This window comes from Panulirus ornatus, chromosome 35, assembly GCF_036320965.1.
Source record: "Panulirus ornatus isolate Po-2019 chromosome 35, ASM3632096v1, whole genome shotgun sequence".
NCBI lineage: Eukaryota > Metazoa > Arthropoda > Malacostraca > Decapoda > Palinuridae > Panulirus > Panulirus ornatus.
Window position 1 is genome coordinate 2428117 of NC_092258.1, and position 27545 is coordinate 2455661.

A 27545-nucleotide genomic window follows, 5' to 3' on the forward strand; every position below is an offset into this window, starting at 1 on the left:
AGGTAAACAGAGAACTACCTTTACAGCCGAGCTCGTTTCCTTGCTCAATTAGAGCAAAGGAACTTTCTAGTTCTTCTGATGTTGAGGAAATCTCATTATCAATCTGCTGGTAATACCTTATGATTCCTCTGATGTAAACGACACAAGGCGCTTCTCTCTCAGGCTGCTCCGACACAAGGGGCTTCTCTCTCAGGCTGCTCCCTCACCGGCGCAGCACCAGCAACAGCTGTACTGTAATTCCTACAAGAACAGGTGTCTGTATTCTGCCCCAGAATAAGTGTCTGGAGTCCGTCAAAGAACAGGGTCCTCTCGAGGGTCGTATAGACCTGCTTAAAGATCGTGCCGTCGCTGTGACCAAAGGCGTCAAACAATCACAGTCTTTCCAATACACAGACACACAGACACACACACACACACACACACACACACACACACACACACACACACACACACTCCAGTCTTTGGTTCCCTCAATGCCCAGACTTTTACTTAAGGACACATGAAGATGGACGGGCCACTCTCCCTCGTATGTACTCACATTCTCAGTTTCATTTAAAAAGCGTATCAAGCCATCCTCACTCCCACTCTCCCCCCTTCAACTATTGAGGTGGGAGAGGTTGCTGTTGAGCCCCGACCAACACTGCAGAGAGGAGTTCGGCGTGGGGTGGGTGGCGGAACGGAAGACCCGTCAGTAAACATGTCAACGCCAAACATTACTCCCTCCCTCTCCCTCTAGACCGGCTCGGGATAAGAAAGGGGTAAGTCACTTCCCTTCCCCCCACTTCCCCTCCCAAGGGGCTACCTCGACACGTCCGGCTACTGTAAGTCACTTCCCTTCCCCCCCTTCCCTTTCCAAGGGGCTACCTCGACACGTCCGGCTACGTCGACACTGCAGTGGGTTGTCTAACGCCGGCAGAGGCTGTCTAACGCTGGCCGGTGGGGTGGAAGGGGTGAGGGGTGAAGGGGTTGGGCATGATTCATTTTAGCTGTGGACGGTGTTGATATTTTCAAGAGTTTGGTCTCCAGCTTTACAGTGGCTGCTCGAACCCCTCTGTATTTTCAGTTTTTTGATTCTCCCAATGTTACTGGTTATCATAATGGACATGATGCGCGTGGAACATGTCACTGTCTTGATATCATGTTCCTGTATGAGCTGCTAGAGTTCAATAAGTCTCAGTAACACTGAGGTAACTAAGGTTGCATGGATGGCGTTCAGGAGCCATACATACAGCCAGAGTGTGTACGGTCTTGCAATCATCTTGAACACCTGAAAAAGGCCTTCAGGATTTCCTAATTTGGTGGTTGTGACTTGACGTTGCCGGCCTGAATGACCCTTGGCAATTGACAGGACTAAATCCCAAACGACCGATCAAAATTTCCTGATGTTATGAATATTGTGACCAGAGATGAGCGTCTCTTGTGCATGACGTAATGACACTGTCTCATGAATATCAGGAGTGATCTCTGAAGTCTGAAGTACGAGGCTCCCGTAACAGAATACAACACCTGAAATTCATGATTATCAACGAGAGGTGTCACTTGAGGAGGTATTAAAGAAGTGTCACTCGGGCCTTTAGAAGGAGAGTGAGCGGGCTTAGTCCAGACGGGAGGGAAACACGAGAGAAAAGATGAGATGGTGTTTGAGTTAAGTTCCTGGAAAATGGAATGAAGACTAAACCAGTCTGGAAGATTGGGTGGGAGCTGAGCTGGGCTCCTGGCTGATGAAATGGTGTCGGGGAGCTGGGCTGCGTAAAGACGAGCTGATGTGGAGTTTGGTTGCTAAGGTACGGGACGGTGGGTGAACTTGGGTGACAGATTGGTATGGCGAGTGAGGTAAGAGGCATCAATGGGTGGTTGAATGGGATAGGTTGGAGGAACGCGTCTGACGTCCGCTGTGGTTTTTGGTTTAGCGGCCATTAAATCGAACCATATAAAGTTAACATGATTCCTTGAAGAGGGGAATATGACTGAGCTAGGGTGTTAGATGGTGGCAGCGAGGGGAGGGCTTGGCTCCTGGAGGCAGCGGCTGAGATAAATCCCTGGAAAATAGGATAGTGACAGCTCGGTTTCCATAACATGGTGGAATGGTGACCGAAGTAAAGTCCTGGAAGATTGGAAGTATGCGTTTGGCGTCTGGAAGATGGAATGGTGATTTACGTTGACTGCTGGAAGAAAGAATGGTGATTTACTCCGAGTGCTGCAAGATGGAATGGTGATTAAGTTGGCTGCCGCAAGATGGAAAGGCGATTACGCTGAATCCTGGAAGAGGGAATGGTCACTACACGAAGACCAGAGGTGAGCTTGGTCGCTTGTAAGAGGTTCAGAGAATCTAACAGGCAAATGAATGACTGCTGTTCACTGAACAACTACAAGCTGTTGAAACATTGCAGCCACACCTTGTTCGTAGTGCCGTCTATCACCTGGCTGAATGGACACCTTTCTTAACTACTCAATGATTCAATGATAGAACGGTGATTCGAAAATGATTTTAGAATCGTTGAGGGAGACATGAGAAGCATGAAGAGATATTCGGCGCGGGAGATAGAGAGATTGTCGGCACGACCATGAGGCTGTAGGTAAGTTCGTCAGACAATGAAGCCTTAGATGAGACAGCGAGTGTAAGAGATGATGAGAAGGGTAGACCAAGGATACCAGACAGTTATACGAGGGGTTTACATCCATGCTGGTGATGATAGTGTTGTTAGGATGGAGGAGAGATGGGCTGAAGTAACTGACCTGTAGTGTGGGGGTGGATGCGAGTGGGCGAGGCATGGGATGGTAAAGGGTTGACCCTCAACCACCTCCAGCATCCTCGTCAGGTCTGGGTCCATCCTGGGAGGGCTGTCCGTCGACGGCGCCGCTGTAAGGAGAGAACATGGAGGACACTGAGATAAGACATGATGCCCATCGACGTCTTGTAGGTGACTGTCACTCAAAAGACTTTCTATATAACCTACAGACTCTATACAGCTTTTGTAATGTTACGGGGCGAGCCATGAATCCATGACTTAAGTGTGTTCTAAGTGTGTGATGAAATACTTAACTCTACACCAGCTTTATCTCTAGACTCGAGTGTGTCTTGATCATCTCCTCAGACGTGAGTGCATCATAGGTTCGCCTAACGCATCGTCGGGGTGTATGGACGCAAATCATTCCGGATGCGGAGGAAATCCGATTAAATGGACGGTTATTCTTCCAGATCACACAGCAGGGATTCCAGGCAGTTGCCAAGGTGCTAATAGCTTAGTATGAGCCAGGCCGGTGGCAAGGATGCCGGTGTGTTAGTGTGAGCATTAAGCTGGAAGGGTGAAGGACAGTGTGTGGTAGTATGAACATTATGATGTGAAAGAAAATGTGTGGTATGATTATCATCATACTGCCAGTGTATGCTAGCGGGAGAATTATAAGTATACGCTAGTGTGAGGAGTATTATACTGTCAACGTATGCCAGTGTGAGCTTAATAACAATGTAAGAGTGAGGGACTGAGGGCGATATTGAGATGGCTTTTATCGAACAAGCCTTTACAAAGAATGCTTATCAAAGTTAACCCTTTAACAAAAGGCTTAACAAAGTCTTATGTAAAGAAAGCATCCTAACTTGTTGCCATGGTAACCAATCATACGAGGGGAACCAGGTCGCCCTGTTGCTGACGTCACTCCGGGTTGCCAACGTCAGAGGGGACCTTTGACCAGTGAAAAGAGAGACAGTGAGAGGTGGGGGTTGATGGTGTGAGAGGTGGGGGTTGATGGTGTGAGAGGTGGGGGTTGATGGTATGAGAGGTGGGGGTGTGAGAGGTGGGGGTTGATGGTGTGAGAGGTGGGGGTTGATGGTGTGAGAGGTGGGGGTTGATGGTATGAGAGGTGGGGGTTGATGGTGTGAGAGGTGGGGGTTGATGGTGTGAGAGGTGGGGGTGTGAGAGGTGGGGGTTGATGGTGTGAGAGGTGGGGGTTGATGGTGTGAGAGGTGGGGGTTGATGGTATGAGAGGTGGGGGTTGATGGTGTGAGAGGTGGGGGTTGATGGTATGAGAGGTGGGGGTTGATGGTGTGAGAGGTGGGGGTTGATGGTATGAGAGGTGGGGGTTGATGGTGTGAGAGGTGGGGGTGTGAGAGGTGGGGGTTGATGGATCAGGGAGGTGAGAGATATATTGTTCATACATAGGAGGAGAGGATGTAAGGCGGAGAGTGAGGTCGAGGATATTAGGGGTTGAGGTTGAATTGAGAACTTAGGGGGGAGAATCTGAATGCAAGGTTGAGCATGAGGTCGAGAAGCTGAAGTTGAGCAATAAGGTTGAGGTTGAGCATAAGACTAAGAGGGTTTGGGGTTAAGGACAACGTTTGAGAGGGGTTCGCGAGGTTGACAGATAAAGGTTTGAGCCAACCAAGGGGTTGCGGGCGTTACCTAGCACGGTGAGGGCGGTGGGCGGGCTGGTGACGGGCGTGCGGGCTGCCCGGTGCAGCACACGACACATGAAGGAGGCGTGGGAGTCCGCTTGTGTCACGTCCTGTATGTACAGGGTCCTCTCCGACCCGTACACGTACCTGCAACACATGAAGTATTATTATCATTATTATCATTATTATCATTATTGTTATCATTATCATCATTATTATCATTATTATTATTATTATTATTATTATTATTATTATTATTATTATTACTATCATTATCATTCGTTTGTTCATGAGTTTATAACTACTGGAATCAGATAGATGTGAGAGGTCAGGTCACAGACTATCATACCCAAGGGTCATACCGTCGTATGTAACTCATGTAACTCACTCTCATTGGGGGATGGGGGAAGCAGCCCTCCCCCCCCCCACCGCCGCCGGCAAATGGAACCCATAAAAAAGGGGGGTGGGGTGGGGGGGGGGGCGGGCCAATTCGGGTGACCACTCAAAACATAACGTCCAATACATTCAGCACAATAAACGATAACCAGTCGAAAATCCAGTTACCTCCGGCTAATGGGATCTGGTACAATATTGGGCTTCAGATGGAATTTAATTGATAGGCAAATGATAGAATATGAAGAGCATCGTCATATGACATGAAATTCATTTGAGAGGTTTTATTCTTTCATATATATATATATATATATATATATATATATATATATATATATATATATATATATATATATATATATATATATATATATATACGTTCCCTGAGGTTCTACCGGACTCCTCCTGCTTGAGGTTACACTACGACTGGAAAATTACTTTAGGCGAGGTTGTATTATCGTCGTTTGACGAAAGGAAAAGTACTCCAGTCTCGTCAGGGAACCTCTCGCTTCAACGGCGTCCCTCCTGTCCCTGCTACTGAGTGTAGCGCAGTCTTGAGTTACGGGATTCCATCGTAAAAGAGTCCTAGTTAACACCAGAACCCCCTCGGAAAGAGATCCTACAGTGATTATAAAGAAAGATACAAGAAGGGATCCTGGGGTAATTATAAGAGAAAAAAAAATACATTGTATGATGGATCTGGCTGGAGTGTGCTCACGTTTGGTAAAATGTCAACGAAACTGGAAGCTGCTGGAAACTGGTAGAATGCTGGTCACTGGTGCAGACTGGTGAACCGGCTGGGCACTGGTAAAAATCACCTGTATCGTATTTTCCGTTTCCAGTTATTGAAGTATATGGTCGCGACCCAGGACGAACTGTAGAGAGTCAGTTGCCAAAAACTCGGATTTTGATGATAAACTTTGAAAGATGTCCTAAAACTTCACCCAGTAATTACTTAAATAACTGATCAAAACAACCGTCCAGTACATGGCCTGATACAGATAAACATTGATGAATTATTTCATTATTTAGTAACTGATAGATGAGTAGACTTGATCATTAGTCCAAAAATAATACAAATATTACAAAAGAAGTTTCTTTAACCAAATTAATTTCAATAAAAGGGGAAAAGAAATACAAGAACCTAATTGCAATTAGCGTGGGTTAACGACTCAAAAAAGGGGCAATTAAGGGCCAATGATTAATTACAAAACCCCTAATGCATTCCCGGCTGACGGATGCAGCCGTGGGAACTATCATCAGGGGTCTGACGGCATGGCTGAGAGAGAGAGAGAGAGAGAGAGAGAGAGAGAGAGAGAGAGAGAGAGAGAGAGAGAGAGAGAGAGAGAGAGAGAGAGAGAGAGAGAGAGAGAATCTCATGTTCTCATCAAACTTTAAGTTCAACTCTTTTTTCTCCCCTTCTCTCACTTCTCTCGCCCCCCCTCACTCTCTCTGAGTCTTAAATCTGTACTTATGTCCTGGAACTTTGCCGCTCTCCCAGCGAGGGAGTGAGCGAGTGCCAAGCGGGCTACTTAGCGAGTTCGATACATTATGCACAGCCAAGTTGTTTAGCGCGTTCACCACTTTGTCAGATCCATGGACGTGATTCGGTCACATTGTGGGTTTCGTCAAGTTATTATACTGTGGGATGTGCTCAGCCTCCCTCAGCACGTCACTAAGACCCTCCAGCAAAGGCTAGTCGTTCGTTTGTGTTTGTGTTTGTTATGGGCAGTTCGGTACCTTAGATGTATCTCTGTATCTGGTAATCTATTATTCTTTATCCCGCTCGCTCTCACGCGAAGGACCTTAATACCTCGTTACAACAAAAAATCTTATTTGATTGGTTGCTATAGGATCTTTATATCTGGAAAACAAGTTTAAGATACTGAAGTAAAAAGGCATCATGAGTTTTACGTGAACAGAAAATCTTGTATTAGAAATATACTTTATACGTCTGGGATGAATATTCTACATATGTCTACACATATCGGAACTTCTGTACATCACTAAATATATATATGTATATATATATATATATATATATATATATATATATATATATATATATATATATATACATATATATATATATATATATATATATATATATATTGTTGGGTTCATGCCTTATCCCGTCTCAAAAATTTCTTTACCTCCAGCTTGGGACAGCATCCCCCCAGCAGAGCAAACGTAACCTACATAAATTTACCGCTTCACTTACCCAATTTCGTTTTATTTCTCTTTCTGGAACTCCTCCCGACTTTGCGATCTCCTGTGATGGCTCTATGGCTCAGCAACTCAAAGCAATACATAAACTTGGTATCCACGTAACGTCTGAGCGATCTTGGCGTCCCTACATCATCCTACATTACTGACTCAAGAAAATGGAAAAAAAAAAAAATGAAGTTGGTCAGATTTTAAGGATTCTTCTCTCTTCGTCATTTATGTTCCAGTAATACAAAGGACTGATTCCTATTTGTATGATGCACTGCTTTGACAAGTAAGAAACTCCTAGCTCTATGTGTTTCATTAATGCAGTCATATGCAAATCAGTCTTGCCTATCAAGTATCATCTTTCACTCTAACCTCAAAGTGCGATTTGCATTTTCTGCGCCACGTCGACAATTCTCCTTTTTTTTTTTCTCTCTCTCCCATACCTGATATTACTTCGAGTTTTGGCTTCCATGATCTGGCTGCTCGCATGTCCTTACCATCATATAGGACACAGTATTGACCAAGCCGTTGACAACTGAAGGTATGAGGTTGTAACGTCTGTCTCCTTCCCTCTACTACAAGGCTTTGGATGTTTGTGTCCACTTATGGCTCTCTTAACAAGCGTGAATTGTTTCCTTTGAACATACAAGCTTTTCACTTCCTCAAAAACTATTAGACTTTTGCTCATTTTTTATGTCATGTCCTCTTTTTTTCTATTTATAGTAATATCCAGAGATCAGTGATAACATAGTCCACGTCAGGCAAAAATATATATCTGCAAGTAAGTCAGACGAATCCGCCACCACACAGCAGCCTGCGACCGTCACTGGCTGAAGACGTCATATCCAGGTGTTGGTCGAGGAGCGGTATTCCATGCATCAAGAGGTAGTGGAACCGACAACCCCACGTACCAATTTGTTTTCCATGACGGCGCTGGAACTCCTGTCGTGGCGTCATCAGCGGCTGTGGGAGGGACTGGACGTGTGGCCACAAGGACCTTGGCTCCCGTCCTGGCCATCATGCACCTCGAGTCCCATCAGAGCCCCAGCGCTTGACCACAACCCCATCATGGACAACATACTGCCACTAGACGAGCCCGAGCTGAGGCGTCGTGACAGTACACACACACACACACACACACACACACACACGGTAAGTCATCATCCAAGGCGAACATTACCATCTCTCCTCCTCCTCCTCCTCCTTTTCCCTCTCTATTCCACCTTCTCCCCAGTTATTCGTCTACTGCACGTTCGATAGAGCGTGAGGAGAGCGGAGTCGACAGAGAACAAGACTGCCATGGTTTTGGGCTGCCAGGGTGACACACAGACAGAACGGACGCCGTGCCTACCACGATCATGAGGGTTAACCATGCAGAGCGAGAGTCCACTCCGACCCACCCTGCTGGCCTGTCCAACGAGCGTCAGGGGAGGCTACAAATCTCCCTATCGGCCGCTGTTTACCCCTACTCCTGCATTTGTTTACACGTTACTGCACGCTGATTGGCGGCTGGACCCCGGGAGCGCAGCAGCCAATGGGCGCACAGCAACCACCCGTCCATAAATCATAAATGAATGGATATGTCGGAAAACAAGTCCCCGTAATTATTTTCAGTAATTAAAAAAAAAAGCATTGCAATTACTCTTCATATACACATGGCTGATAATACAAAATGCAGTACAATTTGATATAAAAGAAATTCATGAAATTGGAAGTTGAAAAAAAAAGAATAAGAAGAAAATTCAGATTTGCGAAGGAATACCGTCAGTTGTTGGGACGAGGAGACTAAATGAGACGCGTTCGCTCCACTGGAGAAATATTTGCTCCGTTTGTTTCATCAGACTTGGGTGAAATTCAGCGATGTAAACTTCTCGAGAACGACGGTTCGGACCCCGGAGCACGAGAGGAGGATCATTGAACTCGATGTTACGACCCTTGAGCACGACGGTACGACCCTTGAGCACGATGGTACGACCTTTGAGCACAATGGTACTAACCTTGAGCACGATGGTACGACCCTTGAGCACGACGGTATGACCCTTGAGCACGACGGTATGACCCTTGAGCACGACGGTATGACCCTTGAGCAATGTGGTACCATCACCGAACACGCCGTTTCGGCTCTTGGTTATGATGGTCTGGCCTTTGACCTGATCCCTTGAGGGCCAGGTCAAAGGTCACACTTAGGGTGAACATGAAGACAATACACCCTACCTTGTTAGCAGCTACGGTATATCTTCTTTGCTGCATGACGAATTCACCTCAGACTACACCTTTTACTTATCCATTCCCATCCCTTTAATCTAGTAAATTAATAGATATATAGATAGTGTATCTTTTTTTCCTCTGAGCAATGTCCAGGATCCTTTGATGAATACACAAGAAAGGTCGCGTATTTTGATAAACAGATTTATTATTGACCGTAAAAACACTGACGAGTTCTAATCAGTAGTGAGCAAATAAAACCAATTGCCTCCTAAGATCTGGAGTCCTGACTTACTGCCTCTCTCTCTCTCTCTCTCTCTCTCTCTCTCTCTCTCTCTCTCTCTCTCTCTCTCTCTCTCTCTCTCTCTACTGCACCCATGGCTCTGCTGCTACACCCGCCTACGGCGGCATCCTCTCCCTGCTAAACGCACACACCCTGCTTACAGACTGGAGGACGGAGAGGGAGGGTAAAGAGAGGGAGAGGAAGAGGGAGAGGGAGAGGCGCCATTAGTGGATGGTTGGGAGTGTTTTGCTCGTCAGGTGACTGGCACGCTGTCAATTGCCGCCACTCTCCCACCTCCTCCCTTCACACCTCTCTCTCTCTCTCTCTCTCTCTCTCTCTCTCTCTCTCTCTCTCTCTCTCTCTCTCTCTGCATATGTAGGTTGTTAAGAGAAGCAAAATACATATTACAAGAAGATTTAAGTATTACTCAGTATCATCAAGTATGAATATTAAGCTTTGATATTCAAGGCTCATTTCTTTTCCTTCATATGAACATCTGTATATTCATATGTAAATTTCACGAATGTAAACACACACACACACACACACACACACACACACACACACACACACACACACACATACACACACACACACATACACACACACACACAGACACAAAGACACACACACACACACACACACACACACACACACACAGATAAAAAAATATCATGAAACGTGTAGGTATACACATACTCTTGTAGATACGCATCCACAAGCATACACACACACACACACACACTTATACACAGACTCAAAGGCAGATATACAGGCGACACACACACACACACACACACACACACACGAGACTCAATTCTCCGTCGTCCGCTGCTGAAAAATTGACTATTTCACACAACATTTATTTCTGGAGCGGCCGGACGTACGGTTCAGGGGACGATGGGTGGGCTCCCTCCTGCTGCTGCTGCTGCTGCTGCTACGCCCAGTGTAGCTGTAGCCTTGGCCAGGTGTAGCCTTAGCCAGGTGTAGCCTTGGCCAGGTGTAGCCTTAGCCAGGTGTAGCCTTAGCCAGGTGTAGCCTTAGCCAGGTGTAGCCTTAGCCAGGTGTAGCCTTAGCCAGGTGTAGCCTTGGCCAGGTGTAGCCTTAGCCAGGTGTAGCCTTAGCCAGGTGTAGCCTTAGCCAGGTGTAGCCTTAGCCAGGTGTAGCCTTAGACACGCCCAGTCTTGGCTAGATGTATTGGCCAGTTGTAGCTATTTCTATATCTAACGTCCTATGGCCATAAATGACATCTTAAATTCAAACAGCCTCTATATACATGTCTAACATATATATATATATATATATATATATATATATATATATATATATATATATATATATATATATATATATATATATATATATATAAATTTGCATGCCTGTGGACAAGGAAGAAAAAGTTTTCATTACTTTCATCTTCCTGAAAAAAATAATGATTTATTCTGTGGAGAATGTGGCGCTCCACAACAAAGTAAAATATTTCAGTAATTTCCGCGTCGCAGCAATAAAGTGTTACACACATAAGAGTCATAATCTTTATTCTATATTCATTATTTTGGACGTGAGACTTAAGATGCCATGATGAATCTGGGTGAATACTGCCAGGAAATGAATCACTGAGTGACACATGGCGTGAGTCTGTCCTCTCCATCGTGAGTGATGTAAACCTTTGTGGTTCCTTCACCCCGATCAACCTCCCTCTGCCTCCCCCCCTCTCTGGATAGATATATACATGAGTGGATAGATGGACGAAAGGACGAGCGGATAGCCAGCTGGTCAGGTCACACAGACAGAGGACAGCACGGGTCCTGGCCAAGGCCAAACCTGATGACGTCACCGGCCATGGTGAATGTGCAGAGCACGAATTCAGTGACGTCACATCGTCCCGCGGGTGAATGCGTGTCGCCGCTTCGGTTCTCCCGCGGAGCATCTCGAGATTTTGCCTGGTTGACGAGTTGGAATTCAATCACATTAAGGTGCGGGGCTGGGGAGGTGGCGGAGCTGTGGCGGTGCTGACGAAGCTGCCACACTCAAGCGAGGCCTCGTCGCTCTCCTACAGTCACTCCACCAGTTCTCTTACGCATCAATATTCCCTCATCATTATCAGTTTATCTCACTATCTTACCTCTTTATCGCCTATTTCTTTTATCTACAGTTCTTCATGTGTTTTGTCTCAGTTGTTCATCTAGTATTTCCCGTAATCAACAGTCATGATAAAGAACTTTTTAATCAAACTTATTTTCACAACAAATGGTTATATCTTAGAGTTGATTCACGATACTGCTTCGAATGCTGACAATACTGACAATACTTAGACTGACAGCGCTGGCGAATCCCTTGCAGTGAATCAACAAAGCCTCACTAGCCGACTACTGCTTCACTGTTCACCCAGAACGACCATCTCAGTAAATCAGTTATGTCTCACCTACAGACGGATGCTTTTGTACTCACTCGCCCAGACCAACCCTCTGAGCTAACCAGCTAGACCTCACCAGCCGACCAGTGCTTCACTAACCGCCTAGACCGATTCTCTAAAGCGAACCAGCGAACCGACGAACCAGCGAAGCCTCACCAACCCCGCTGCCGTCGAGCGATTCATTTACCCGCCCTTACCAACCCTGTAGGCGAAGCAGCGAAGCTTTACCAGTCCCACCGAACCTGATCAAAGTCTCCTATATCATATACACTCAGTAGGCAGTAGGAGATGGGGGGGGGGTATTCCTCAGAGAAGAGCGCTGGTTTACCTACTTCGTTAAACACACGTAATCAAAGCAATTTAGTCTGAGCCTTTTAAACCAATATGTATGACAAAAATGTAACTTGATTAATACTGCCCACTGACTTGTGGAAAGACGCGGGGGATATATATTTTTCACAATATTACATACCTGGGAAATTAATAAGTCCTTCCACATGCCCCCTAGTGTGTCCGAATTTATATTCACATTTCTGTGAGGGACACGTCTACAGGATATGGTCCGACGCAGTAATTCACCACAACAGGCTACTGACGAACATATTTGATCATTATTAAGTACTGGGTGACGGAGTATTGAATTTACGTCCAGACGACTCACATCAAAGGATAAACCGATCAACACTGACGACCTTTTCTCGACAATGGTTACAGAAGGTTATGATGAAACGCATATTATGACGTTACTGTTACAATTATAGTTATTCTCATTACTTCTGTTGCTGCTACTGCAGCTGTTGTTGCTGACTTCCCTGCAGCTGTCATTAGCATTTCTACTACGACAAGAGTTACTACAGCTGCTACAACTACTACTGCTAATACCACAACTACCACTACGAGTATTCTTTGTCACGGTAGAGCGTCTGGTGGAAGGTAGTCTATTGCTTTAGGTTGTCCAGCTACGACACATCTGTTTTGTCTTCCCAACTCGTGTAACTGCCCCACAGTTTCCTAGCCTATCCTCTCCTGTTCCCTAGAAGGACTGTCGCCTAGCCAAAACCCTCCCTTGGTGGATTGAGGAGGCTAGGAAAGACGTGTACACGACACCTCCCGCATGCGGATAGGGAGCGGAGGAGGAGGAGGGAGAGACAGGACGCACACGGGTTAGGAGAGAAGCACTGGATGGGGAGGGAAAACAACTGACCACCACCTCGACTGCAACTTGACACTGAGCGTAACAAAATGGAACAGAGACATGAGAGAACCCCTCCTTCACTCGTCACTGCTCGCTACCCTACTTACGTATCATCAGTCAGAAACATTTACAAATATGTAAGGACTTAAAATCGAGCGATGATTAAAGATAATCATCGGGTGACTCGTGTTGCTATAGCAAGAACAAGAAGAATAAGAAGAAAAAAAGGGGTATTGGGGGTGCGCGTTGCGAGGCAGGAAACACGAGATTGAAATAAGAAAATGTGACAACAATATTAAAAGTTTCGGAGCTGTATAGCTTGGCGGGAAAAATTTAACAAAAGAAGAAAAGAAAGAAGAGGATCGAGGTCGGATTTCAACCATAAAGAATGACTGTTTGTGAAAACTGTTTGTTGGCTTTATACTACCTGGACCTGGCGGGATTGTGAACCAGTCAAGCTGCCCACCTCTCGTTGTCTTCCAAACTTCCAGGTTTGGGAGAGTTGTGACAGAAGAGGCGCCTATATACTCTTGGACGAAGTGGTCATGGTATACACATATAAAAGTATATGGAAACACACACACACACACACACACACACACACACACACACACAAACTAGAGAATGTTCAAGAGTTGGTGCTCCAGGAGGGTAAAACTCCCATCCCTCACAGCACAAATATGTAATTACAACTAGGAAATTACACACACACACACACACACACACACACACACACACACACACACACACCGCCTCAAGCAATGACAGATGCTCATACAGGATAGAAATACGCCAAACTTTACAACACTGTAATTCAGATGTGTAAGAGGTGTACGCTATAAAAATCGTGCTTTAACGTTTTATTAATATCTCCTTTTTCTTGGATAATTCTGTCATAATTCTTGTAATTACGTTAGTTGTTACAGCAGTATGTTACATAAAGCCTGTAATTAGAAGGTTGTGTTCAGCACTGGATAATTTCCATCACGATGTTTTTGTACAATTTTTTATTTTGTAAAATGTTTCACCTGAGGGTCCGTCGTGCTGGCCCACACTGGTGCTGTGTGCACTTGTCTAACTCTGCCTCACGTCAATTGTCTACAAATGTTTGCTTCCGTGTGATGACATCGGTAATGTGTAGTGCTATATGTGTTTTATGAAACACATTCTGATGATATGTGTGATGGTGAGTATCTATGATCATGTGTGCTTAGTCCTAGAGCACGATGGTACGATCATTGAGCACGACGGTACAATCATTGAGCACGACGGTACGATCCTTGAGCACGACGGTACGATCATTGAGTACGAAGGTACTTTCACTTGAGCATGACGGTGCGATCACTGAGCACGACGGTATGAGACTTGGATATAATAAGCTGGCTTTTAAAGTAACTCCTAAATGTCAGGTCAAAGGTCACACAGTCATACCCAAGGGTCATAAAGCTGTTCCCATGAACAGACCACCTCCCAGAGAATAATGTTTACCAGCCGTTACCACGACACATCACACACACACACACACACACACACACACACACACACACACACACACACACAGCGTCCTAAACCCTCTCGTCACAGTAAACGGAGTGGCCCATATACAAATACCAAACATTTAATAACGTGTAGTTTATCATGTCATCCTAAGGCAACGCGAAAGTAATTTTCTAGCTACACGCACCAAAAAATTACCCTATATTGAAACTGCTACACAAAAAGTTATCAACCATGAGTTTCATGTCAGAATTTACACGTTTATATTTTTTCCGCCACCGTGGGATAATAGTCACTACAAGCTCTTGCGTCCGTCGGTATGGGACGGAATGAAACGGGATAGATCGTGACTAGATGGGATGGGACGGAACGAGACGGGATGAGAGACAGAATAGACGGGGACAGGGAGGGAATGTGCGTGGTACAGGGAAGGATGTAAGCCAACCCACCAGCCAGCAATACAGGTATACAATATTCACTGACAAGATGACTATTAACTGACGACAAGGATGCCTGACTCACACCTCTCACTCACTCTTACTCAGTTAGCCAACTAAAAACCCACTCACTCGCTCACTCGCTGGGAGGAGCGTGTGTCGAAACTACAAGCCGCATTAACATTCTCGGCTAACTTGTTATTAACAATGTGAATGTAAACTGAAGAACATAACAAATCTTGTTAATCATTTATGAAGACATTTGGAAAGAAGAAGAAGAAGAAGAAGAAGAAGAAGAAGAAGAAGAAGAAGAAGAATATTCAATATACAACTTTCCTGGAGTTGTGATCACGGATTCTGAGCACGACCATGACGGTACGACCCTTGATCATGACGGTACGACCCTTGATCATGACGGTACGACCCTTGATCATGGCGGTACGACCCTTGATCATGACGGTACGACCCTTGATCATGGCGGTACGACCCTTGATCATGTCGGTACGACCCTTGATCATGACGGTACGACCCTTGATCATGACGGTACGACCCTTGATCATGATGGTGCGACCCTTGATCATGACGGTACGACCCTTGATCATGACGGTACGACCCTTGATCATGATGGTGCGACCCTTGATCAAGACGGTACGACCCTTGATCATGACGGTACGACCCTTGATCATGACGGTACGACCCTTGATCATGACGGTACGACCCTTGATCATGACGGTACGACCCTTGACCATGATGGTGCGACCCTTGATCAAGACGGTACGATCCTTGGACATATGTACGTCTAGACGTTTTTCATCATCGTACTTAAAAGGTTAAACCATCACGTTCAAAGGTGTTAGTCGACCCGATTTCCTTTAATATCGTCCAAATATGTCAAAACATGATAAAAAAAAAAGATATGCCGGAAGAAAAACATGTTGAAAATGGTGAGATGTGATGCGTTGTGTCGCCGGGGTAACGCCAGAGGCTATGTGAGAGGGAGGAGAGGAATGGGAGGTGTTCCTCAAGAAAGATCATTATATTGCACGATAAATAAAGTCTGTAAATACCACAATCTTGGCGGATGTTGTCATCAACACTCGCGTATAAACATCGCTTACACCACCTCGCTTTCCTTCTCTCTCTCTCTCTCTCTCTCTCTCTCTCTCTCTCTCTCTCTCTCTCTCTCTCTCTCTCTCTCTCTCTCTCTCTCCTGGCTGATCGCTCGGGAGTCGGGTCATGCACGAAACACAGCTCAAGATAGACCGTGCAGCCACCAAACCCCCCCTGAAAAAGAGTCGTTTCTCTAGGCAACAGCAATTCCACAGCTGGGAGGAGAAGGAACGTGCAGCAAGGGTTGAGGGACGGGCAGGACTTGCTCCGAGACGTGAGTTCCCAGGGAGTTCCCACCTCGACCAAAACCTCCATTCTGTCTGTCCTCGCCCGTCTCCCACATACAACCGGCTTTCCTTATTTTTTTTCCTTTTTTTTTTCTTTCCCTGAGGTTGCTGTCATGGGCCTTAATTGAATCATGAAAAAGTATAATGAGAGAATATGGGGAAAGGAAAATAATCTTACGTATTTTTGAAGAACTGGAAAATCTGCCTTTCTAAGGGACAGATTCTCGGAATGTAAACTACAATATACTTTCCAACCAGATATGAAAGTAGCCTTAAACAGTCACTCTTAACAGGACCTGTGTGGCGGTTCCAATACCGCAAATGACTCAAGGTTTCTATAATTTTCCTACACAGCAAACGACAACAAACAATATCCAGAGATTCCAGGTCTAATGACCCCTAACGACTGTTTACAAACAAGAAACAGAGAAGCCTTAATGCGTGCGTAAAACTTAAGATAAAAATCATAAGCTCGTTGTTCTTCGTGTCTTTTATTTATATCCTGCTAGTGTTACCGCGTTTAATAAAAAGTTTTCTTATATGACTTAATGGTGTCATATATCTAGTAATAAAGGATACTATCTTGTTTTAATCTAAGCTTTTGTCTCCTTAGTTGTACCATCAAGACATTAATAAAAATGTGTGTCTTAATTGTTATGTGCGTCGGGGGTGTTGCTGATGGTGTTATTGTGTGCGCCTTGGTTGGATGTGGGTCTGGGTGCAACATTGGCGTGGGGGGACGGGTTGGGCGTAGCTGAAACTGTTTGCAGATGGTTGTGTTTGTATGTATGTTGGAGGAGGTTGTGTGTTGTGCGTACATACGTACCATATCTTTACTCCTATATGTATACACACACTCACACACCCCAGTCTAATCCAAGTACAGATTTGTCGACCAGCCCCAAGAGGAGGATGAGGAGCTGGGCCCGCTGTGGGCCGACTGCTGCGCCTAGAATTCGAACCCACACGGGCTCTTGCTGACTTATAACTGTGATCACACTCCTACTTCTACTACAACTACCACAACTACTACTACCACAACTGCTACTACCACAACTGCTACTACCACTACAACTACTGCTTCATCTATTACTGCCACTAATACAACATCGAATAATAATGATAATAATAATAATAATAATGATAATAATAATAATAATAATAATAATAATAATAATAATAGTAATAATAATGATAATGATAATGATATTAATAATAATAATAATAATAATAATAATAATAATAATAATAATAATAATAATAATAATAATAAAAATAATAATAATACTAAAAGTAATATGAAAGTAAAAACCTGTGTATCAGTCGCTGTGAATGACATTTGTTGGTGTGCTCGTAAAGACCAGATAAATCCCTTCAAAATCCCGGGATTTCCTTCCGGGGAATTAATCGCCGTTCCAGCAGTGAAAAGAAATCTGCGAAGAGTTTCTTTTTACAAATTGTAAAGTCTGGTGGGAGGAGAGAGAGAGAGAGAGAGAGAGAGAGAGAGAGAGAGAGAGAGAGAGAGAGAGAGAGAGAGAGAGAGAGAGAGAGAGAGAGAGAGAGTTGCCAATCGTTACACATGAGTATAGGTATATTTGGGTCTGTAAGAACGGCGAAGAAAAGAAGATTGTTTTAAGAATACAAGAACGGAGAAACCGCAACGCAGCTAGTTTGAAAGATCGAACACCACAGGGCCGGATTTGGCGAAAAGTTTTCCAACACATCGAGAAGATCCCCTACAATCTTAATGAAGGCTTTATAGAAAATGAGAGTGGGTCGGTGACTAAATCAGGAGATTTAGGCCTATCAACTGCCAGGGTCATTAAGGCCGTTTACTTCAAGAAATAACTATTAGCTAACAAGCCTCTGACGGTTGCTTCATGTTGTTAAGATAAATCTAAGACCACATACACTCCCAACGTGGATATGATCCTCGAAGAATAAAAATGTGTAAAAATGAGAATAAAACAAGGTGAGGGGGTAGCCCTCTCTCAACCAGAAGGCCCCACGCGCCTGCGCGGAAGCCTCCGTCATTCCACTGGAGAAAGGTTTAAGCCATGAGAGTGTGTGTGGCGGTCAGAAAATAAGCTCCCCAGTCGTGACACCCCGGTGGTGGGGGAGGAGGAATCCTGGGGTGAGTGGCTCTGAGGACCGTCTGGGGAGAGATGGGATGCAGGACAGCCTGAGGCAGGTGGCCAGTTATGGACCAGCCCCGAGGGCGTGGATGAACATCTGGGTGGGCTGTGGGCCAATCACATCACCCAGGACTCGACCTCGGGTGGGCATGTGTGAACCATGGTCAACAACGCCAAACCTACACCGTGGAAACCCGTAAGTTGAAGTTCAAGGTGTGTGTGTGTGTGTGTGTGTGTGTGTGTGTGTGTGTGTGTGTGTGTGTGTGTGCGGCCTGGGGGTGTTAGCGTATGGACCTTCCTTTTCTTTCCCAGGTGACTGGAGAAGCTGCGACGAGTGTAGGAGGAGAGGCAACCTCTTACACTTGGACGTGTGTTCGTTACGGGGTGAGAGTGTGTTTCCTTGCTAGTCCTCCTCAAAGGATGATGGAGAGACAGAAGAACTCTTTATCCTGATATAATTTCTTGAGGGGAAAACGTTCTATATCAATCATGGTACAGAAGCGATGGATCAACCTCAGGGTAGGATCTTCCAGGAGATACCCCAGGATGATCTTTCTTAACTCATGTTGGATAATGATGACATTGTTACCACAAGAGGGAGCGAACCACCCCGCACACAGGTTAGATCAAGCTGACGTGTTCCCTGATTCACGATGCTACGGTCATGAGGGATGTGGAGACCCACTGTAATTCCATAACCTTACGAGGGGGACCCTGAGTTTGTCTGATCCCTAATCGATGAATTTCAAACCCAAGTAATTGTACAGTAAACAGGATGGGACACTGCGAGAGAGAGAGAGAGCCTCGCTATGAATATGATCGAAGACGAAATAAACGTGTGTGAATCTCCGTAGAAAAAGGAATCTGGCAGTCGACATGGATGGGGAAATGTGGAGCAAGCTGGTCATATCCAACGTCAGGCCCAAACCAGACAATGCTTTCGTCATCACACTTCAAGAAGGACAGAGAAGTACCAGAGAAGGTGCAGAGATGATGGGCAGCAAACACGGTACCAAAATTAAAAGAACTGTTTCAGGGATAAGTTTGGAGTCTGAAATCAGTCCATCGTAAAAGAGAGATGAGTGAGGAATGACTTAATCTCTACGAAGGTAAGGCTAATGACAGGAGTAATTACACACAATTCGCAATTACATAGACGCAATTACACAATATGTAACTGGTAATTACAGTCACACACACACCAACAGAGGGGGACCACTTACCGTCCAGCGTCAGGCAGGGGTACAGGGGCGGCAGAGGGCGTGTCTTGCACCAGCCAGGTGGCCACCGTCCAGCCGCCCACTACGGTGCCGCCCACGTGACACTTCACCACGCCCACACCGCCCACAGCCACCCTCGAGCCCTCCGCCCGCACAGACACCTCCGCCAACATCACTGCAGGAGGGGGGGGGGGGGGGGGGAGGAGAGAAAAAATAGCATTAATAATGACAGAAACAGTCTGGGTAGAGACCTATCTACCTCTACCAGCCTATCTACCTATCTACCTGTTTATCAATCTGTCTACTTATGCATCTGTTTATTCTATCTATATATCTATCTGTTAGATATCTATCTATCTATCTATCTATCTATCTATCTATCTATATATATATATATATATATATATATATATATATGAATTACTACACCGGTGTAACGTACTTTTCCAAGTTTTGTTCATCATTTCGAAAATTGATTAAGAAACGAGGATTCCGGGGGACACAATGATTTCGCAACGAACGTTTTTGATTAAACTTCGCCGGCCGGAGATGATGCAACAGTTTTGATGGTTTCTGGTTCACGTAATAGCGAGATACACACTGAGCTTGGCATAAACCAGGTTCGTCAGGAAAAGAAAAAGAAAAAAAAAAGACGTCAATTATGTTTCACAATCTAAAACATTCCGGAGAGTAGAATATATTTTCAAAAATACCTGGGGTAAAAATATGCAAAACTGGATATTAATATCTTTTAACTGGAAAATGGTGAACCTTTCAACAAGACATTGAAGATGAGAGATGGAAATCGGCCGGGGTGAGCATGTTCTGACTCTGTCTGTGTGTCTGTGTCATATCAAACTGTGTTGGTTTTATCTATCTGTCTGTGTGTCTGTTTCATATCGGACAGTATGTGTGTTCTGTCTGTCTGTCTATCTGTCCGTCTGTCTGTCTGTCTCTCACAGTCTACAACATAAAAAAATACGTCAAAGCTTCGAGATATTGTTTGCAATCTACCTCGGTCTGAGAGCTTGTGTCTCCAGGCGCAACATGACAACACTAACGTCCCAACTGCAGGACGATACAACACAGGAGGTAAACCTTTCTGTGTTGGGAAATACGATGTACAACGTGAAGTGTAGAGTCATAATTGTATGACTGAAAACTGAGTATACAAGAAAGGAGAGAGAGAGAGAGAGAGAGAGAGAGAGAGAGAGAGAGAGAGAGAGAGAGAGAGAGAGAGAGAGAGAGAGAGAGAGAGAGAGAGCATCAAAGGGCCAGTTCTCATCCAGGCACAAAGACCACTCGAGGTTTATCAATATGCAAAAGAGACAAATCAAAGTCTGCAGATTTGCATAGCCAGGCCAGCTGGGGCCCGTATGCTGCATAGCCAGGCCAGCTGGGGCCCGTATGCTGCATAGCCAGGCCAGCTGGGGCCCGTATGTTACATAGCCAGGCCAGCTGGGCTGTTGCTGTTCTTCTTTGACCAACATACACCGCACGTATTCTCTTTTCTCTCACAACCTTATGAGTTCCTCATAGCACTAGCACACACACACACACACACACACACACACACACACACACACACACAGTACACTGGTTGCAGATGATTCGTCTGTGTCTCGTGATTCATGTGAATACAGCTTTAGATACACTATCTGGTCGAGTCCACACTACATCACCTGTCTTACTCTGTGTGTGTGTGTGTGTGTGTGTGTGTGTGTGTGTGTGTGTGTGTGTGTGTGTGTGTGTGTGTGAGTGAGTGGGTGCCAGAGTTTCAACACAGCTGGAACTATTTCTCCTCTCTCGCTGCAACACATATTAATCTACGTTCATCTTTCTGTAGTAATGTAACGGAGTGTTTCATCACAGTGCTTCCTACCAGCGTAAAACACACACACACACACACACACACACACACACACACACAGAGCGGATGGCTTCAGCTTACGTGTGTGAGTGTGTGTGTGTGTGTGTGTGTGTGTGTGTGTGTAGATGTTTCATCATATCTAGTAGTATTTCCCCCGGAGCTCTATACTCCACTCATCACAGTCGAGTATTATTGTTGCGACAGTTCCTGCTGGCGTGAGGCTTATTATTACGTTTCTCCCCCAACCCACACACACTCCCTCCCTACCCCCCTCTCCCCGCGCCACGCTCAAAACGCTGGTTGATTCTAACGAGAGATCACGTGTTACTTTCTTTATGTAGTTGTGGTTAATGACGGGTGTTGTTATAAAACCACCTATTCTCTCTCTCTCTCTCTCTCTCTCTCTCTCTCTCTCTCTCTCTCTCTCTGTAATTCCTCGAGGGGCAACCGTTTACAAAGGCCAGCGTATGGAAGGACGGACGGTCGCTGGAGCGGAGGAGGACGCTATGGGAAAAGGTCGTTCGCTGGTGACGCTATGGAAGGGTGACCGCTGTAGGAGGCCTCGGTTATACGGGGGTGACCGCTGTAGAAGGACTGTCAACACTACCACAACAAGAGGCTTTGCAGTATGTATATATCCGGCTTGACTGATTGACTTTTCAGTAACAACTTGTATATTTTTCCTCTCACAAAACCAATTACTCTTTTTGACAGTGTTATTCCATTATCCACAATATAGTTTATGTGTTAAAATTTGATAAGTGCGGTCCTGGCTGTATTATCATAATAAATGTTCACATTAATCTTTCCATACAATTGTGGAAAACAAGAGAATGTAATTTGACTATATATATATATATATATATATATATATATATATATATATATATATATATATATATATATATATATATATATATATATATATAATTCTTTCTTTGTATTGTATACTTGATGGCTGCTTCCCTTATTAGCACTAGGAAAAGACGAAGAAAAGCAACATTGGTTCACACTCAGTCTCCAGCTGTCATGTGTAATGCCCCGAAACTACAGCTCCCTGTCTAACATCCAGGCTCCACAGACTTTTCCATGGTTTACACCGGACGCTTCACATGTCCTGGTTCCATCCACTGACAGCACGTCGACCCTAGTATACCACACGGTTCCCGTGCATGCATTACATCCGTCCGTCACAGTATGAGAGGTGAGGGTCGCCTCATAATGATGTGCACGCCTCTGGTCATGTCTTCTTCCTTAGCAAGAGCCGGAGAGGGTCACATCATCACCAGTGGTTTTCCTTAGTTTCCACCGAGGAAACATGTCTTCGTAGATCGCACTGGTCATACGTGCTTTTTAGTCCATCTTCTGACATCTCTTTTCTGCGGACGTCTTAACGACATATATCTACACATATCTATCGTGTCACTGTTGTTATGATAAACCCTGATGCAGGAGAGATAAGAAGGTACTTTCCTTGATTACCTCCTTTCATTCTTATCGAAAATCTGTCTCTCATCAGACATATTTCTCTTCACCAATGTGTCTCAATGCTTGACAACTTTGTTTATTAAGACTCGAAGCCGACACACTATATCATACACAATCACTCACTAACAGAGAATAAATCAGGATCTTCCACAAACGCTAGTATTTCATAAACAAATAAATTGTCCTTTTAAACCTGAGTTATTAACTTCCAGTGAATGTAGTTCGAACAGTATCAGCGACAAAGCAGCTTGTCGAAGTGAACGCAAAACTTCACATTATTCTCTCGCTCTCGTGAGAGACACACCAGGATATATACATATATAAATGTTGGTATATATATTTTTCAAAACACTGGTTCACTTTTCACCTCTCTTTAACACACTGTTTCACATCTCTCTAAGCACTGGTTCACTTCTCTTTCACACACAAGTTCACAACTCTTTTAACACACAGGTTCACTTCTGTTTAAAACAGTGGATCACTTCTCTTGACACACTGATTCACTTCTTATTAGAATTCTTTTTCACATCTCTTTAAAACACATGTTCACTTCTCTTGAACACACAGGTTGACGTGAACACACAGGTTCACTTCTCTTCAAACCATTGGTTTACATGATTCATGTAAGACCCTTGGCAACTCAGAAGTGAGTCACTGTCTTGGCTGTTATCTTTCAACACCGCTATGTCACGCCTATAACGTGACCCATTCTACCTGACAGGTTTTTATATTCTTAAAAAAGAAAAAACAGATTTATCTTCATCTCTCGTCTGTCATTACCTTGCTATTCCTTTCTTTTGACCTTTTTCATGTTTGATTTCAGGTCTGGCCTCGATCAGTGCTCTAGTTCGTGACTGCAATTTCAGGATAAAGGAAAAAAATACCCCGAGGGTGATAGTGATGATGATGATGATGATGATGATGATGATATTAGTAATTTCAGTGATGATGGTGATTTCAAGGAATGTGTTTTTCCCCTGCCTTACGTTACAGTGTCACTGCTGATATTCTCCATTGAGGAAGTATTCCATAAATCAGCTTTGCCTGCAGCTTGAAACGGGGGACTGTCCCCTAGCAGTTAGGAGCCAGCGAGCGTCAGCAGTTTGGGTGGGGGACGTCAGCAACTTGGGCAGAGATCCGCTGACTTCTGCCTTTGATGACTCCAACACCAATTATCGACGTGCGCCGGGACACCAGCAGCTGTCTGCCTGACAAGGTCTGTACCATCAGTTTCTCCCCGTCTCTATACTCTCTCTCCTTCTCTTACTCTGTCTCCTTCCTAATTCTTCAGTTCTCTCCAAATCTTTCCATCTGATTCTCCCATCTCTTCATGATCATTCTCAGTTCTTCTTTTCTCTCAGTTATGTATATATTTTTTCCCTGCCTTGATTTTCCATACATATTGCTCTCATTTCTCCCTTTTTCTCCTTGATTTCTCCTTTCTCTTTCCTCCCATCTCCCTACTTATTCATATTCAATATTTCTTCTTTCTACTTCGAACTTCTTTGTTCTTTTCCTTCTTCCCGATCTGCTCTTCTCTCTCTGCTCTGGATGATATTTCTGAGGATTACACGAGAAATATTCATACCAGTTAATAAAGAACATAAGATTTGAAGCAACTCCTCTTGAGTCCCTCCCCCCAGGTTCTTGTATCCAGCCAGTGTGAGCTTTCCTTCGCTCTGTGTCAAGCAAATCGTCCACTGGAGTTCAAACCGTAGCCACTGAACCTCAGTTTGGTCGTCTGAGCTTAACGATCATTACGATGACCTCGGATAGTTTAATCAACTTGTCGCTAATTATACCCCCGCCCTGTTGGTCACCATGGATATAAAACACATACGAGACACTGCATCTAAGGCTGTATCTACCGTCTCTTTAATGACACGGAGCACAGGTCACTCGCACGACCTGGTGACCTGGAAAAGGTCTTGGTCACTCGTAAGTGAAGCCTGATTATCAACATAATGACAGAACTGTGTGATGGCGCTGTTGTCGTACACACGAAGGTCACCGAAACCTCGGTCATGGTTGTCAAAGTTGAAAGGTCATTCTTTATTTCCTGTTCAGGAAAACCCCCAAGATATTTTCATTCAATTTCTTACTTAATCCTCAAAATATGGATAGACATGTGTAAAAGATTATTACTCACATATCTCAAGGCATTAAGAAAATATACATGATTTGTTAAGTTACTGTAGTGGTCTTGAGTTACATTGTTAAGTTACTGTAGTGGTGTTGAGTTACATTGTTAAGTTACTGTAGTGGTGTTGAGTTACATTGTTAAGTTATTGTAATGGTCTTGAGTTACATTGTTAAGTTACTGTAGTGGTCTTGAGTTACATTGTTAAGTTACTGTAGTGGTGTTGAGTTACATTGTTAAGTTATTGTAATGGTCTTGAGTTACACTGAGCGTGTGTTCCGAATTCAGACTATAACTACACTTAGGTGATTCAGGTCAAAGGTCAGGGATGAAAGTCCTGTTACACAAAGCATTTATAGTTACGTTTCAAATTTCTTTCGCTACTACGGAAAGACAGTTTTGATATATATATATATATTTTTTTTTTTTTTTTTTTTTTTTTATACTTTGTCGCTGTCTCCCGCGTTTGCGAGGTAGCGCAAGGAAACAGACGAAAGAAATGGCCCAACCCCCCCCCCCCATACACATGTACATACACACGTCCACACACGCAAATATACATACCTACACAGCTTTCCATGGTTTACCCCAGACGCTTCACATGCCTTGCTTCAATCCACTGACAGCACGTCAACCCCTGTATACCACATGACTCCAATTCACTCTATTTCTTGCCCTCCTTTCACCCTCCTGCATGTTCAGGCCCCGATCACACAAAATCTTTTTCACTCCATCTTTCCACCTCCAATTTGGTCTCCCTCTTCTCCTCGTTCCCTCCACCTCCGACACATATATCCTCTTGGTCAATCTCTCCTCACTCATTCTCTCCATGTGCCCAAACCATTTCAAAACACCCTCTTCTGCTCTCTCAACCACGCTCTTTTTATTTCCACACATCTCTCTTACCCTTACGTTACTTACTCGATCAAACCACCTCACACCACACATTGTCCTCAAACATCTCATTTCCAGCACATCCATCCTCCTGCGCACATCTCTATCCATAGCCCACGCCTCGCAACCATACAGCATTGTTGGAACCACTATTCCCTCAAACATACCCATTTTTGCTTTCCGAGATAATGTTCTCGACTTCCACACATTTTTCAAGGCTCCCAAAATTTTCGCCCCCTCCCCCACCCTATGATCCACTTCCGCTTCCATGGTTCCATCCGCTGACAGATCCACTCCCAGATATCTAAAACACTTCACTTCACATATATATATATATATATATATATATATATATATATATATATATATATATATATATATATATATATATATATATATATATCAATAATAGAGGACGAAGCAGAATACCATTCGAGGTCACATTTCAGAGGTCAAAGGTTACATAAAATAGTCATCGTCACATGAAGGTCAGTGACACTCTATGTGTTGGTCATGTTTAGTGGATTCTAGCATGAGTCCTGGATGACCAGAGGCAGAAAAAGCTAAGAAAAAAAAGAAAAAAGAAAAAAGAAGAAATATCAACTGCGCAGCAGCAATAATAAGGCGAATACGAACAAAAACTCTCTCCACCAGTAGGGACGAGACCAGGAGAAAAAGAAATATACTGTTACTCTCTCTCTCTCTCTCTCTCTCTCTCTCTCTCTCTCTCTCTCTCTCTCTCTCTCTCTCTCTCTATCTATCTATCTATCTATCTATCTTTCTCTCTCTCTCCATTTACCTACCTTCCTCAGGCTACCATGACACGAGAAAACTATTTCAGAAAGAGGTTTTGAAAACCCGAAACGCCAAGAAGAAACAGAAAACAAAGCCTTGTGATACATATATATATATATATATATATATATATATATATATATATATATAACAAACACAAGTGTTTATAAAAGCCATAGTGAAGACAATAAGGTTAAAAATAATGGTGTTTTTCTCACGTTTGATGACAACATTACGTGGCCAGCAGAGTCCTGATGGCTATGTATGGTCACGTGTATAGACGGAATACATAACGACTTTGTATGTGTGACACAGGTTATGTATTGGCACGAGGTCAGACTAATAACGTAACAACGAGACGGTCGACCCCATGACCTGACCTAGAGGTTTCGAGTCAACGGGTACTGGCCCAGGGGGGAGACCGTACTGCTCAAGGGGTCGTCAGGTCGTGCTCAAGGGTCGTGTGGCCAGCCAGCCGGCCAACCAGCAGGTCTGGTGCAGTCACTATGTTACACAGACGGCCAGCCAGCGGCCACGGTGCGCACTGGCCAGGATGGGGGCTTTTTTTAAGGC

The 27545-nt window shown here is 44.4% G+C and overlaps 1 protein-coding gene across 4 annotated transcripts in view; it reads right to left on the reverse strand.

Annotated features, from left to right (window-relative positions):
* The window catches only part of LOC139760076 (cell adhesion molecule Dscam2-like), a 217225-nt gene that overhangs the window by 61196 nt on the left and 128484 nt on the right, over nucleotides 1-27545 (reverse strand). For all 4 annotated transcript variants that reach the window (XM_071682875.1, XM_071682877.1, XM_071682876.1 and 1 more), the window contains exons 5-7: nucleotides 19789-19960; nucleotides 4401-4540; nucleotides 2737-2860 (exon numbers count right to left, since the gene is read on the reverse strand). In XM_071682875.1, coding sequence (XP_071538976.1) covers nucleotides 2737-2860; nucleotides 4401-4540; nucleotides 19789-19960 — 436 coding nt within the window. The remainder of the gene's footprint in view (nucleotides 1-2736; nucleotides 2861-4400; nucleotides 4541-19788; nucleotides 19961-27545) is intronic.